The 16902-nt window shown below is 36.9% G+C and overlaps 1 protein-coding gene across 1 annotated transcript in view; it reads left to right on the top strand.

The window, feature by feature from the left end:
• WWC1 (WW and C2 domain containing 1) overlaps positions 1-16902 on the top strand; it is a 107763-nt gene that overhangs the window by 45460 nt on the left and 45401 nt on the right. Inside the window, exon 2 of the mRNA XM_070934139.1 lies at positions 12417-12526. Coding sequence (XP_070790240.1) covers positions 12417-12526 — 110 coding nt within the window. The remainder of the gene's footprint in view (positions 1-12416; positions 12527-16902) is intronic.

Raw genomic sequence — 16902 nt, 5'->3', positions numbered from 1 at the left:
GCCCTTCACTTATTAAAGACATATCTATAGAGAAATATGGTGATGCTCAGTGTCTAAGATGCTGAGCTTGTCGATCGAAAGGTTGGCAGTTCAGTGGTTCGAATCCCTAGTGCCGAGTAATGGGGTGAGCTCCCATTACTTGTCCCAGCTTCTGCCAACCTAGCAGTTTGAAAGTATGTAAAAAAAAATTCAAGTAGAAAAATAGGGACCACCTTTGGTGGGAAGGTAACAGTATTCCGTGTGCCTTTGGCATTTAGTCATGCCGGCCACATGACCATGGAGACGTCTTTGGACAGTGCTGGCTCTTCAGCTTTGAAACAGAGATGAGCACCAACCCCTAGAGTCGGGAATGACTAGCACATATTTGCGAGGGGAACTTTTACCTTTTACCTTATAGAGAAATAGGGAGAGAAATATAATCGTGTGGCAGGATACTGAATGTGTTCATCCCTCCCATAAATGTTAAATCAAATGACTTAACAATGGACAAATAAGGCTTTTATTTATTTCAAACATGAAGCTCAGTGTGCATGTAATACCAAGTTAAAGAATTCAATGACTTTTCTACCTCGTTTGGGGGACTAAGTATTTTACCAGTTCTTCAGAGAATTCATAGCTGCTAACAAATACAAAAATATATCTACAGTATCTACTAGTGCTGGTGGGACTTTCTTTCTTGTATTCAAGAAAAGAAAAGAATAAGTTGTTAAGCATGTGTGAAGGTTAACTACCATGTAACAAATCTCCTTTATTGCAGCCAGTAACCTTCCCCTGGTATTACAGTAATCTGTGACTTTAGTAGTCCTGTTCAACCACGGGGGCTGAAGCATTTCATTTCTAACTGCTCCAGTGCCTGGACTGGAAGAGACCTAGAGATAAATACACAGTTCGTGTTCCAGGAATGAGGTATGAAGCCTCATAGATGAAGTGTCTGATACAAATAATCTGTGATGGTTTTATTTCACCTTTAGTGCTAACAATAAACCTAATCCTTTAGTACCTTCAGCGGGCATTTAAGTACAGCAGGAATGATAGTTCCACAGAAAAATGTCTAAAAGAGAGTTTTTCCCTTTGGGCGAACAGCAAGCAACCATGCAAAGTCATATAAAGTGTAGTGAAAAAATGGGATATCGGATTCGGGATATTAGAGGGATTTCCCCCTAATTTTTTCACTGAATGAGGGTAGGCAAGGATATTTTATTTAAGATTATATTATTTTAATAGTATAATGCTATTATTGTGTTTTCTACACAATATTGTGCAGGACAAAGCCAAGTTCGGAAGTTGGTAGCAATGAAGATGATTGTAACTCATTTTTCTTTCTGAAGGATTGGGGAATAAAAATAGCATTGAGACCCCCCTCCAGCCACATAGAATGAATTTAAACTTATGGCCATATAAACATACTGACCTCTAACTGAGTTTAGGACTACAGTTAGTTACAGTTAACTATTTATTGGTATATGTTACTCTAGAACAAGCTATAAAACTATATGTATATGCTATAAAACTAGAACAAGCTATAAAACTTAATGTAAATGAAGGTTTTGTGTAAGCATGTAAGCTGTTTGCTTTTGCTTTTATAATGAAGACTGCACAGACCAAGAATACCTGATCTTTGTGTGATATTCAGATTATGTTACTTTATAATTAAGTTCAAAGTAATGATACCATTAAACAGAATTCATTATGGAGTTACAAATCGGAGTTGCAAATTACCATAATCCTGTACTTGAACATCACAGGAAGTTGTTTCTTCTTGGTTTGTTAACTGGATGTTATGAAAGTAGAAACAGAAAGATATAAAAAAGAAATTGATTTTCGATAAGCTAACATTTTTAGCCTTGGATGTCTGAATTCAGAAAGTGTTTGTTATGATATATGAATCCAGAGAATTATGACCTGCAGTCACAAATACTGTCTCCAAGCATAATAAAATCTATGCTACCTTTAATTCCTTTATGTCATGGGTGTAAAATTCAATCGCATCACATGAGTTATTGCAAATTTTTTTTTCGTTTGTGGAGCCAGGATGAGCGTGGCCTGCCCGTGATGCATCCGGCCCACAGGCCACCAGTTTGACAGGCGTGCTTTATGTTCTTACCTTTCTAATGCCAAGATTAGATTTTTGTGTGTGAAAAATACTCCTAATTTGAAAATGTAAATTATATAACATTAAAGAGTTTTTGATCTATTCTCAAAAAAAAATTATGGTATATCAATAGCAATATATATATATATATATATTGCTTCATAGTGCTTCACAGCCTTCTCGAAGTGGTTTACAGAGTTAGTATATTGCCCCCACAATCTATGTAGGTCCTCATTTTACCAATCTCGGAAAGATGAAAGACTGAGTCAACCTTGAGTTGGAGAGAATCAAATTGCTGGCAGTCGGCAGAATTAGCCTGCAATACTGCATTCTAATCACTGTGCCACCACGGCTGTGATAACACAGACGAGCATGACATTAGGACACTAACCCTATATCCTTCTCACTTACTTAGCGTTAAAGAAATATTTGCAATTCATCTAAAAGGAACAATCCATTTCATCACATCTAGCACAAATTATATCGATAGAAATCAAGGTTTATACACCTTTGTATTTACAAAACTATTTACGAAGGAATACTATGTGTTCTAATTTGAATTGAAAATACTTCTAAAAACTTTTTTGTATTAATAGCATTCTAAGCTTTAATCAATATGATCAGTACTCTGTTAAAATTATAACTAAATAATTGGAGGAACTTTTTCATTAATGACTACAGAGGTTTATTTTAGAGAAGCAAGTTTTATTCTAATTGATACAATAACACGCTGTTGAATGGAATATGGCAAAGAGAGTTGCTATTTGTGATATTCAAAGTTTTGTTTTGAATAATACACAGATGTTTAAATATATGTTACGGAATTTGAAAACATTAATAATTTATACCCATATTAAACTCTCAGTAACACTAATATTTAACAAATGAAAATGCAAATATATCTTTTGTCTATCCAATTTATTATTTGACACAAGTTTTATGCAAAGAGGATCTTACTTACTAATTGGTAATTTCCAGCAGGTTAATATATGCAATGTCTCTAACTGTTGAGATCTATTTATACTGTGGGATAAAATCTGTTGAACCCTTTGGTTGTAGCCTGTGTTACAATGTTTATGGCTGAGGAGGCATGATTTTTTAAATCTTATGTATCGAATTTATATAGCTGTCCATCTTGCCAAAAGTGGCTTAACCATGCTGAACTTGAGGACAGTTATATTTATTAATAGATGTTTCTTTATAATATAGATTTATATGGCATATACTGTGGGTGATTAATAATAAATATAGTAATATATTGATTAAAACTAATTAAAACAAACATGCTGCATGGTATAAAACCCAACAGATACCAATTACCACCAAAAAATAAGGTTGCCTATTATTTAGGCTCAATGCTTGGGGGTAGTTCCAGATTTTTACCACCTTACAAAAAGCCTGCAAATTGGTAAAATCTGAACCTCATGAAGCATGATTTCCATGGGGGATGCACTGCAATGGAAAATGTGTCTACTACTTGATTTTAAATTTTAAATGTTCTCAAATGAAATGTAACCTACAATGGTTACTGCAGCACTGAATTTACTGTTACAAATAATTCTATAGTTTCTCAAATTAAAAACCTTTGCCCCAGTACTTTTAATATATTCATACAATATGCTGAACCCTATTAGTTGGGGTATTGTGATCAGTGCTAATTGTTTTGCATGTTTTGGCTTTGTGTATTGTGTAAATCTAGCCACTACTAAATCAAACATAGGGACAGGATTATTTCAATGTGCAGTGTATTTTGAACGTTAGCAACTGAGTACAAGAAAAAAAAATCAAAGCATTGTATTCCACTTTGCCTAAGCAGAATTTCAAGCCAAACCATGAAGAAACTACACTCACTTTTTTGTGTTGTGCAAAAGATAGTTCATAAAACCATCCAGGAAAGATAACCCGTAATACTGCTGTGAAGCAAGTGCTTGTGATTTCTTAATATGTCATGTTGAGATATAAAGATTTATGTAGACATCTAAAATTAGCATATTCAAAAACTACAAAAAAACTACTTGTAAGGAGTGGTCATAATGCACAAAGTAATATATACCTCATCATACAGAAACTTGCAGAAGGTTTTGAAAACTTTGGATACACTAGATTAGCCATTGATAAATACTACTTCAGCCTATAGTTAGCTCATGCTCCCAAAATTCATCTTGCAAAATCAGAAAAGGAAAAATAAAAAAAAATCCAAAAGTAATCTGGTCTTGAAATAATTGTTATTTACAAATTTTTGGATGAATGGACATATCTCCCATTCTTTTCTGAGCAAAAACCAGCCAAATGTGCCTTGGAAGCCTCTTAAAATTGAGCACTAAGCCCTACTTTGGGCCACCAAATAAGAGACAAACCCCCTCCCAAGGACCACCAGCAGGGCCTCTTCAGCTGATCTTAATGCACAAGTCTTATAATGATCTTTTAAGAACTTGAGTAATAAGCTCTTTATGGTTTAGAAACTACAGTAATATACTGTAATTATATTTGCAGTAGCTCACAAGCAGTCAGAGCAGTGCTTTAGGGATTACATGGCATTAAATGGTCCTATTTAAGTATTCCACATTGCATTCTGCTTCTTGATATCTTCAAAGATATGGAGAATGGACTGAAGTAACCCATCAGAGTGATTATTTGTGTATAGATTATTGAGACTATGCTTTGATCCATGTATGTCATAATGGAGCAATCCATCTTTTTAAAATTAACGTTCCTATATAACTTGAGGTAGCAAAACTTCTAAGCCAAAAGATTGCCCATCTCTATCCCCTTTATCATAGGGGAGTGGGCAGAATAATTTGATTTAGCGATCAGATAATAGTAGCAGAAGAAAAGCAAGCTAGCTATTGATGCTTCATCTGATTTCCAGGATTTACTGAGATATAATTTTGTAGTGGGCCTCAGCTTTAAAAAACAGAACAGTCCAAGCCAAAGCATATTTGTTGATTTATCTGCCCTTGTGGTTTAGAAACAAATCGTGCAAATGAATTTGCACAACACACTAAACTACAGTTGCAATCAGTAAGCAACAATAAGAAAATGTTACTTTATTCATTTACACATACAGGTGGTTCTTGGTTAATTATAGCAATTGGGACTGGAATTGCTGTTGCTGAGTGATGTGGTGTGATATCACATTCCCTATGTAGCAACAGCAGTTCTGGCAATCCTCGTTGCTGTCATTAAGCGAGGATTGTGCGGGTTATTAACCAAGAACTTCATGTGCCCATAGTTTCTGACTTCTTGCCAGCTTCCCTATTGACTTTGCTTGTGGGAGGCCAGGGAATGTTGAAAATCATGATCACATGATCGAGAGGCTGCCGTAATGGTTTGAACTTTGAGGGCTGGTCAGAAGTGATTACATTTGTCTTTAAAATAGACTTTATAAATCATATTCTCTCATGACAAGTTTCTCAGGTTAGACTTTGTTCCAAGCTATAGTTAGGCAAATCAGATGAAGAAAAGAGATGGGAGTTTCAACAAGTTCCCTGTTGCACATATCTCTAATGTAAGATCTGAATTTCACCAAAGGGAAAGTATTGTATGTACATGTCTATAGCATAAACATACCCACATAAATTAAGAATTATATGCTGTGTAGAAACAGAATATAAGGTTCATTCAATAGTTAATTAAAATAATTTGGTTGCAATGTGTACCTATTGCAGCTCTTGCTTGTCTGCATAATAAGCCTCATCTTAAAGCTATATTTTAAACTATCTTGCATCATTTTGTAGAAATACTTGTTAAAAGTATAGAATGAACTACATTCCCTTATTTAAGATTTTATATATATATATTTATTCTTAGATTGTTTTATTTCAGTCTTTGCTGAAATACAGTCAGGTCCAGAAATATTGGGACATCGACACAATTCTAACATCTTTGGCTCTATACACCACCACAATGGAGTTGGAATGAAACAAACACAATGTGCGTTAACTGCAGACTGTCAGCTTTAATTTGAGGGTATGTACATCCAACTCAGGTGAACGGTGTAGAACTTACAGCAGTTTGCATATGTGCCTCCCACTTGTTAAGGGACCAAAAGTAATGGGACAATTGGCTTCTCAGCTGTTCCATGGCCAGGTATGTGATATTCCCTCATTACCCCAATTACAATGTGCAGATAAAAGGCCCAGAGTTCATTTCAAGTGTGCTATTTGCATTTGGAATCTGTTGCTGTCAACTCTCAAGATGAGATCCAAAGAGCTGTCACTATGAATGAAGCAAGCCATCATTAGGCTGAAGAAACAAAACAAACCCATCAGAGAGATAGCAAGAACATTAGGCGTGGCCAAAACAACTGTTTGAAACATTCTCAAAAAGAAGGAATGCACCGGTGAGCTCAGCAACACCAAAAGACCTGAGAGACCACAGAAAATAAGTGTGGTGGATGACCGAAGAATTCTTTTCCTGGTGAAGAAAACACCCTTCACAACAGTTGGCCAGATCAAGAACACTCTCCAGGAGGTAGGTGTATGTGTGTTGAAGTCAACAATCAAGAGAAGACTTCACCAGAGTGAATACAGAGGGTTCACCACAAGATGTAAACCATTGGTGAGCCTCAAAAACAAGAAGGCCAGATTAGAGTTTGCCAAACAACATCTAACAAAGCCTTCACAGTTCTGGAACAAGATCCTATGGACAGATGAGACCAAGATCAACTTGTACCAGAGTGATGGGAAGAGAAGAGTATGGAGAAGGAAAGGAATTGCTCATGATCCTAAGCATACCACCTCATCAGTGAAGCATGGTGGTGGTAGTGTCATGGCGTGGGCATGTATGGCTGCCAATGGAACTGGTTCTCTTGTATTTATTGATGATGTGACTGCTGACAAAAACAGCAGGATGAATTCTGAAGTGTTTTGGGCAATATTATCTGCTCACATTCAGCCAAATGCTGCAGAACTCATTGGACGGCGCTTCACAGTGCAGATGGACAATGACCCAAAGCATACTGCAAAAGCAACCAAAGAGTTTTTGAAGGGACAGAAGTGGAATGTTATGCAATGGCCAAGTCAGTCACCTGACCTGAATCCCATTGAGCATGCATTTCACTTGCTGAAGACAAAACTGAAGGGAAAATGCCCCAAGAACAAGCAGGAACTGAAGACAGTTGCAGTAAAGGCCTGGCAGAGCATCACCAGGGATGAAACCCAGCGTCTGGTGATGTCTATGCGTTCCAGACTTCAGGCTGTGATTGACTGCAAAGGATTTGCAACCAAATATTAAGAAGGGAAAGTTTGATTTATGATTATTATTCGGTCCCATTACTTTTGGTCCCATAACAAGTGGGAGGCACATATGCAAACTGCTGTAAGTCCTACACCGTTCACCTGAGTTGGATGTACATACCCTCAAATTAAAGCTGACAGTCTGCAGTTAACGCACATTGTATTTGTTTCATTCCAACTCCATTGTGGTGGTGTATAGAGCCAAAGATGTTAGAATTGTGTCGATGACCCAATATTTCTGGACCTGACTAGCATTTCAAAGAAGTTGGCTTTGACTGTTTTTCACATGATTCGCTTTTTTGTTGCGTCATAGCTTCTAACTAACTGTAACAACTAATTACAACATAGCATTCTTCTTTATATTTGGAGGGAATATTCTAAAGAAGACATTTAATAATGAAGAGATCCTTACCTGCCCCAAAGTACAGTCTTGTCTACATCTGTGATAAAACCTTACGTACCTTGTAACTCCCCTCCCTTGTAAACTATAGTTGCAGCCATCAGATGTTCAATCATTTTGGCTTTGTAGATTAAACTAGCATCAACATATTCTGCCAGTTAGCTTTGAGCCAGTCATTCTTTCTTAGCCCCAGGAAATAAGCTCTAGGGCTTATTTTTGGGGAAACACAATTTCAGGGTGATCAGCCCAGCTGGGCTCCCAGTTCCCCATTGCGCTCACAAGAGGCAGCAAGCATGTGGGGACTGACAGTATCAGTTGCAGCCTGCCGGTCCCTTGGTCGGCACACTCTGGGACTGTGGAACCCCCGCAGCACATGTGAGTTGGGTTTATAACAGGCGCGCACTTAAAAATAATCAGGCTAGGTCTTATTTTAGGGGTAGGCCTTATTTTTTGGGAAACACTGTATTAAGTTATGAAGTATGGATGGAAACATGACTATAAATTTCAGAGAATTCACAGTTTAATTTAGCACCTGGGTATTGGAAACAGCAGTAAATCAATGGTATCAGTCTTTAGATGATCAATAGCATTTGTGCTAACTGTTGTTGTTAGTTGCGAAGTCATGTCCAACCCATTGCGACCGCATGGACAACGTTTCTCCAGGCCTTCCTGTCCTCTATCATCCTCTGGAGTCCATTTAAGTTCATGCCTACTGCTTCAGTGACTCCATCCAGCCACCTCATTCTCTGTCGTCCCCTTCTTCTTTTGTCCTCAATCTTTCCCAGCATTAAGTTCTTCTCCAGTGAGTCCTTCCTTCTCATTAGGTGGCCAAAATATTTGAGTTTCATCTTCAGGATCTGGCCTTCTAAAGTGCAGTCAGGGTTAATCTCCTCTAGGGCTGACTTGTTTGTTTGCCTTGCAGTCCAAGGGACTCGCAGGAGTTTTCTCCAGCACCATAATTACAAGGCCTCAATTCTTTGGCGCTCAGCCTTTCTTATGGTCCAACTTTCACAGCCATACATTGCAACTGGGAAAACCATAGCCTTGACTATATGCACTTTTGTTGGCAGGGTGATGTCTCTGCTTTTTAGTATGCTGTCTAGATTTGCCATAGCTTTCCTCCCCAGGAGTAAGCGTCTTTTAATTTCTTGGCTGCAGTCAACTTGGAGCCCAGGAAAATAAAATCTGTCACTGCCTCCATTTCTTCCCCATCTATTTGCCAGGATGTGCTAACATACACTCCACTATTTGCATCTTATATTTCTCCTGGATCTTTCAACATTTTTTTTTTTAGAATCAATAACTGTGTGCCACTTTGGTAATTCCATCCTCTGTTCTTTGAGAAGTTACTAAGATTGTCCCCTGATCAGGATCTCTGTGAACATATATTTTGTTGGTGTTATCTTTTTTAATCACACAATACTGTTTTACAGTATTGTTTTATCTTAGGTTAAAAATTGGAGGCAAATGATGCATTGTCTATTTGCCTATGAAAAAGCTAGATATGTTGAATAGATCAAGCTTTATATTCTCCTGGAATTTTATTGTCAGTTTTTCTAGATATGAATGTTGATGATTCCAAAGGCCATAATACTCTCTGGAAAAGATCTAGAAGAAGGTTTCTAGGAGTTAATGCTATACTTACTTGCATCTCATGATATGTTTTTAATACATGATTTTTAGCCTGGGGAAAAATATGCAAGATTTGGTTGTGTTTTATAAATAGAACTTGAATTAGCAGGCAATTGGAATAGATGACATATTTTCTAATTTTCTGATTCTGTTACTTAAACCAAATAGCAATATGGTGGTATAGCTGTAGACACTACAGCTGTAGTGTAATAGCAATGTGGTGGTATAGCTGTACACTACAGCTGTACACTACAGTATGCAGGATTTTTTTTTAAGTAACAGTGGTTGATCAATCCAAAGTTGAACAAGCCACATCTGGGCTGAGAATATCCTCATCACTGTAATTGCATATCCCTGGTAAGAGTTCCTATGTGGTACAAATGTTTAAAATCATATTTTTGTTCAAATCACAATTTACAAAATATGCACTTGTTTCATATTTATTTTGGCTAGACTGTATTTATATTTATATTCAGCTGAACAAAATCTCATTTGCTAGGATTATGTGTACATTTTAAATATATGCACATAAAATAGATTGTGTGTTTTTGTCATAGTAAAAACTGCTGTAGTTTTGCTTCTGAAAATCACATTTATCAAAAATATGAGTCTTTTTTAACTGTTTGTTTAAAATCATGATTATATGGCTTATAAATAAGTTAATATTTCATTTATTAAATTATTCATGGTATGCAGTGTAAAGTATATGTCACACAGGCATATATATATTATTCATTATTCATTATATAAATTTTACATGGAAGAAAACAATGCAAGTGAAGTGCACATGGAAGTGACAGTGCAATAATTATCATGTCTGTGCTTCATATTGGGAAAAGTGCAATAAAAATACCCCAAGAAAAATTATACTGTTTGATTTGTGATGTATTGTGGAGGAGAAGGGGAAAGAGGGAGATAAAGGAAAAGAAATTGGTGCTGACTAAATTGATCAGTGACTTGATGGGAAGGACTGAAATGGTTAAATGAAACATGATTCTGAGTATTTTTTAACTGAGAAAGCAGTGAGTCATTGAAAGGTGCTGCAGAAATGCAGTCTGTCTTGGTGGTATGGTTAAGAGTTGTTTGATGCAAGTCATTTCATCATAGGTAAACAGAATCTAAAGAAAGCGTTGCAGTTTCTATTATATGTAAATGAGAGCTAAAGCTTAGTTTTAAAATCTTGATTAACAACAATGATCTTAATTAAGATTTTTTTAAAAAAATCCTCAACTGTTAGATGTCTCACAGAAAAAATGCAAAAATCCACAGATACAATATAACAATCAAGATAAATCAAAGGCTTAATTATATTGTAAAGAAAGACATAACCATATAAATAAATATAACGGCAAAATCTCATAAAGTAACTTAAAATCATGTTATTGATATCCTTCCTGGAAAAGAAGAATATTTTAAAAAACTAAACAGATACTTTTTGCCAAATTTTGGTGTATTATTAGGATCACAACCTGTTCCCATGAATTATTTGCTGAGCAATAAACTCCCTTTTTATGTCCCTGAAAACCCTTAATTTGGAGTAGAGTTGGGGCGATGGAGCTGAGCATTTACTGGCTGGATGCCTTTCCTGACACCATGCAGAGTTTGCAGCAGATCCTTTTTCTTTGGTCCCTAGGATAGAAACATCTCCCACTATCTAGGATTGAACGTTCAACCTTTTGTGTAGGAGGCAAAAGTCTTCACCATTAGGCCACCACACCATTCAAACAGTAACTCAATAATATAAATATAAAGTATATATTTTAAGAAGTGGTTGTACTATTTTTGATTTTAAAAAACCATAGAGACCACCTATAGTCTTGGGAAATATGAAAGTAAGACAGTGTCCCCATGGGCCACTCATTTAGGAGCTGTTGCATCAATATTTTTCTCATAAGTCGTCTGTTGATTTGAATTTATCTCTATGGTGGTAAATCATAATGAGAAAAGAACAGATGAGTTTTAATAAGGAGAACAGAGGAGAAAATGATGTTGAAGAGGAAGGAGGATAAAGTGTAGTTGGCTTGGAGATCAAGTCTAACATCTGCATAGCTTAGGTGAGAGGAAGGTTGATATGCTCTGTAAACAGACCATGCCACAATGCAAACCGGTAGTAAAGGTAAGTAGAGCCCACCCTTGGTGTGCATCATATGTGGAGTTTCAATTATAGCTGCCATTATGACATTCTTTTAGCTCATCCTCTCCCATGGTCACCCCAGATTACTACAGCCAATTGGTCTTGAGTCAAAAGTCAAAGCCTTTTCTTCTCCACCCAGAACGCCATAGTCTTCAGGTATTCAGGCACTTGATGGCATCACATAGACAATAAACGGCAAAGTTATACACCTGAATATCATTACCATTTTGGTTATACCCAACCTAGTACAAATAATTGAACTCAGCTAGTGGCTTCAAAATAGGTAGTGGGGAAAGAGTTGAGTCCCAAGGTCTATTGGAAATTGAAAATTGGATTTTTGCTTCCTAACAACATTGTCTGGAACTGGCTATGGAGGAAAGAGAAGAATTACTGTAAAATCATGTTCGGCACTCCCAAATCCATGAGCCTATCCAGAAGGCTACAATGGTTGATAATGAAGACCGCTAAAGATCCAAGAAAATCATAATGGATACAATACCCCCAACCTGTTCCTTCCATTGACAAGAGTGATCGGTACCATCCCAATGCTATAGTCAAGTCTATATCTATGTGTAATCTATTTACTCCGGGGCTCTTTGAAGCTGCAGGCCTATTGTCATCTCTACAGCCTTCCCTAAAAACAGGACGAGTGGAAACCAAACACAAGCTATTATCTAGAAATAAATAAGATTCCATCTTCAGTAAAAGAAGGAAATTCATAGATTTCTAAAAAATGAAAAATAAGGTTTTGATGTGTACAGTGGCAACTCGAGAGCAGATCAAGAATGCTTTGCGAGTTGACATACAGACTCACTACACGTTTGTTTTTTAATGATGAGCCGGGGAACACTGCAATTAATTTTGTTTGTTATTTCTTGTAACCTGGGTTTCATGTGAAGCATAATACATTTTCTATTTCAGGTATACTAAACCACTTACCTTTGCTGATTGCATATGTGATGAATTGCCATTAGGATGGGAAGAGGCCTATGATCCTCAGGTTGGAAACTATTACATTGACCATAACACCAGTAAGTGTAACATGATTTTATATTTAATGCATAAGTGGCTTTGATATATAGCACTCATTAGTGCTGAGCATTCATTGAAAATTATAAAGAATAGATGTTTCAGAACATGAAGGGGATAAATATTTTTTCAAAGTTCTTCACTTTAAAAGTGATGTAATCTGTAATCTGATAGAAATTAGTTTTTCTTTGTTGTTGTTATTTATCCTTTGAAATGTGGAGTTTTTTCTATGGTTGTCTTTACTGTTTTTAAAAAGTCTGATAAAATGTAGCTTCTTTATTGGAAGCTACATTTGCATTGTGCAAAAGTCAAAATAATTATGGAATGATATTAAAGATTTACTTAGATGGGGTATTTTATTTAAATGTTAACTGGTTTAATTTTAAAATATTTTATGACATGTGGTGTGATCTGCCTTAGAGTAGCTTTGGTTTTTAAATACTGATTTTTACACACACACACACACACACACGAGTAATCCAGCATGCAATTCTTTTCCAGTGGGGAAAAAAAATATGCAGAGCACAGAAAAAAAAAAAGAAGTAATGAGGCAAAGAAATTAAATTCATGGAATAAGAAAAAGAAAAGAAAACTTAATTCAATTTAGGTTAACACCATTCACTGTCATTCATATCCTTCTGTGCTTGTAAACCATCCTAGCTTTCATTATAACCATATATATCACATCACTCATTGTTTCTGGTTCTTTAAACGTCTAACCTCTTAAGGGTTTTAGTAGCTGCATCCTTAGTCTTTTCCTTCGTCCCAACCTATTTATTTTTCCTTCATAAATTTTTTGGGATTGGATCCTCATATGACCAAAACTCCTAAATGTACTTCTTTTGTACACGTACTAATTCAGGAGTCAGAATTCAGGCCTGGATCTGGGACAGAAACAGCATTGGTTGCACTTTTGGATGATCTCTGGCGGGAGCAGGATGGGGGTAGTGCATCCATCCTTGCTCTATTTGACCTCTCGGCAGTTTTCGATACTATTGACCATGATATTCTCCTGGAGCAGCTTCGGGTGATGGGAGTGTGAAGCCTTGTGCTATTCTGGTTCACTTCCTTCCTCTGCGGCTGCTCTCAGTGCTGATAGGAGGGGAGAGATCCAGCCCTCGCCCACTGCTATGCAGGCTGCCACAGGGTTCGGTATTCTCTCCACTCCTGTTCAACATTTATATGAAGCCGCTGGGTGAGATCATCCATCACCATGGACTGAGGTATCACCAATATGCTGATGATACTCAGCTGTATGTTTCAGCCATGGTGAGTTAAGTGATGCCATGTCCTCCCTCTTGCAGGGCCTGGAGGCTGTTAGGGATTGGATGGGGAGCAATGGGTTGAAAGTAAACCCTGGCAAGACCGAGTGACTCTGGGTTTGGGGTTCGTTGGCTCAGGGAGAATTGCCATCTTTGGTCTTGGATGAGCTAGCACTACCCCAAACAGACCCTGTGCATAATCTGGGGTTTCTCCTGCACTCATAACTCCTGCTCGAAAAGCAGGTGATGGTCATGGCCAGGAGGGCCTTTGCACAACTGCAAGTTGTGCACCAGTTACGCCCTTCCTGGACCGGCAATCCCTACTCACAGTCACTCATGCCTTAGTCGGCTCTCGCTGGGGCAGGAGGTGGTGGACAGGAGTGATTTTATTACATTAATTTATTTGATTTTTTAATGAGTTTTACTGTTTTTTAAATGTGATTTTTTATATTCTGTAAGCCGCCTTGAGTCGCCATGGGTGAATAGGCGACAATATATATATATATATATATATATATATATATATATATATATATATATATATATATATATCCTATGAAAAAGAAAAAAAAAAAAAGAAAAAAGATACATTATGCCTTTTACAGGGAGGATAATTGGGAAGTGGGTGTGGCCCACTGATGACGCCTTAAGAGGTAGAAATAGCTATCTGGGTCTCCCAGGAAGCAACACAGAGTTGCAGTTTGTCAGCAGAAAAAGGGCCCAAGAACTTGTGAATGAGATTTCACAGAACCTAGGGCTGAAGAACAACTAAGTTTACATAGGTAAAACCTGGCTAGAAAGAATATGCACATAAAAGCCTATGAAAAAGAAAAAAAAAGAAAAAAGATACATTATGCCTTTTACAGGGAGGATAATTGGGAAGTGGGTGTGGCCCACTGATGACGCCTTAAGAGGTAGAAATAGCTATCTGGGTCTCCCAGGAAGCAACACAGAGTTGCAGTTTGTCAGCAGAAAAAGGGCCCAAGAACTTGTGAATGAGATTTCACAGAACCTAGGGCTGAAGAACAACTAAGTTTACATAGGTAAAACCTGGCTAGAAAGAATATGCACATAAAAGCCTATGAAAAAGAAAAAAAAAGAAAAAAGATACATTATGCCTTTTACAGGGAGGATAATTGGGAAGTGGGTGTGGCCCACTGATGACGCCTTAAGAGGTAGAAATAGCTATCTGGGTCTCCCAGGAAGCAACACAGAGTTGCAGTTTGTCAGCAGAAAAAGGGCCCAAGAACTTGTGAATGAGATTTCACAGAACCTAGGGCTGAAGAACAACTAAGTTTACATAGGTAAAACCTGGCTAGAAAGAATATGCACATAAAAGCCTATGAAAAAGAAAAAAAAAGAAAAAAGATACATTATGCCTTTTACAGGGAGGATAATTGGGAAGTGGGTGTGGCCCACTGATGACGCCTTAAGAGGTAGAAATAGCTATCTGGGTCTCCCAGGAAGCAACACAGAGTTGCAGTTTGTCAGCAGAAAAAGGGCCCAAGAACTTGTGAATGAGATTTCACAGAACCTAGGGCTGAAGAACAACTAAGTTTACATAGGTAAAACCTGGCTAGAAAGAATATGCACATAAAAGCCTATGAAAAAGAAAAAAAAAGAAAAAAGATACATTATGCCTTTTACAGGGAGGATAATTGGGAAGTGGGTGTGGCCCACTGATGATGCCTTAAGAGGTAGAAATAGCTATCTGGGTCTCCCAGGAAGCAACACAGAGTTGCAGTTTGTCAGCAGAAAAAGGGCCCAAGAACTTGTGAATGAGATTTCACAGAACCTAGGGCTGAAGAACAACTAAGTTTACATAGGTAAAACCTGGCTAGAAAGAATATGCACATAAAAGCCTATGAAAAAGAAAAAAAAAAGAAAAAAGATACATTATGCCTTTTACAGGGAGGATAATTGGGAAGTGGGTGTGGCCCACTGATGACGCCTTAAGAGGTAGAAATAGCTATCTGGGTCTCCCAGGAAGCAACACAGAGTTGCAGTTTGTCAGCAGAAAAAGGGCCCAAGAACTTGTGAATGAGATTTCACAGAACCTAGGGGTGAAGAACAACTAAGTTTACATAGGTAAAACCTGGCTAGAAAGAATATGCACATAAAAGCCTATGAAAAAGAAAAAAAAAAAAGAAAGAAAAAAGATACATTATGCCTTTTACAGGGAGGATAATTGGGAAGTGGGTGTGGCCCACTGATGACGCCTTAAGAGGTAGAAATAGCTATCTGGGTCTCCCAGGAAGCAACACAGAGTTGCAGTTTGTCAGCAGAAAAAGGGCCCAAGAACTTGTGAATGAGATTTCACAGAACCTAGGGCTGAAGAACAACTAAGTTTACATAGGTAAAACCTGGCTAGAAAGAATATGCACATAAAAGCCTATGAAAAAGAAAAAAAAAAGAAAAAAGAAAAAAGATACATTATGCCTTTTACAGGGAGGATAATTGGGAAGTGGGTGTGGCCCACTGATGACGCCTTAAGAGGTAGAAATAGCTATCTGGGTCTCCCAGGAAGCAACACAGAGTTGCAGTTTGTCAGCAGAAAAAGGGCCCAAGAACTTGTGAATGAGATTTCACAGAACCTAGGGCTGAAGAACAACTAAGTTTACATAGGTAAAACCTGGCTAGAAAGAATATGCATATATATATATATATATATATATATATATATATATATATATATATATATACATATACATATACATATACATATACATATATATATATATATATATATATATATATATAAATAAATTTGTTTTAATTCAATTCTCATTTATTTATTCATTCATTCATTCATTCATCCATTCATCCATCCATCTATCCATCCAATTCATTATATTTTGGAAAGGATTCCAGCATTTATATAGATATAATATCCAAGAAAAACTATTATGTAAATTTTTGCTACTTGCATTATGTATATGTTTGTTAAAGCTGAGGCAGATTGTTTAAGATTTTTTTTTGTTTATTTATATCCTGCCATTATTATTTTTCCAAATAACTCAAGACGGCAAGCACATATTAGGAAACCACTAATAGTTTTCAGTGAAAATAAAAATTAATGCTGCCTTTTTTTCCTAATGCAGGTTAGTGTTAAAATA

Source organism: Pituophis catenifer, unplaced genomic scaffold (assembly GCF_029215685.1).
Source record: "Pituophis catenifer annectens isolate HBS135680 unplaced genomic scaffold, rPitCat1.0.hap2 SCAF_2, whole genome shotgun sequence".
NCBI lineage: Eukaryota > Metazoa > Chordata > Lepidosauria > Squamata > Colubridae > Pituophis > Pituophis catenifer.
This window is presented reverse-complemented; position numbering and strand designations above follow the sequence as displayed.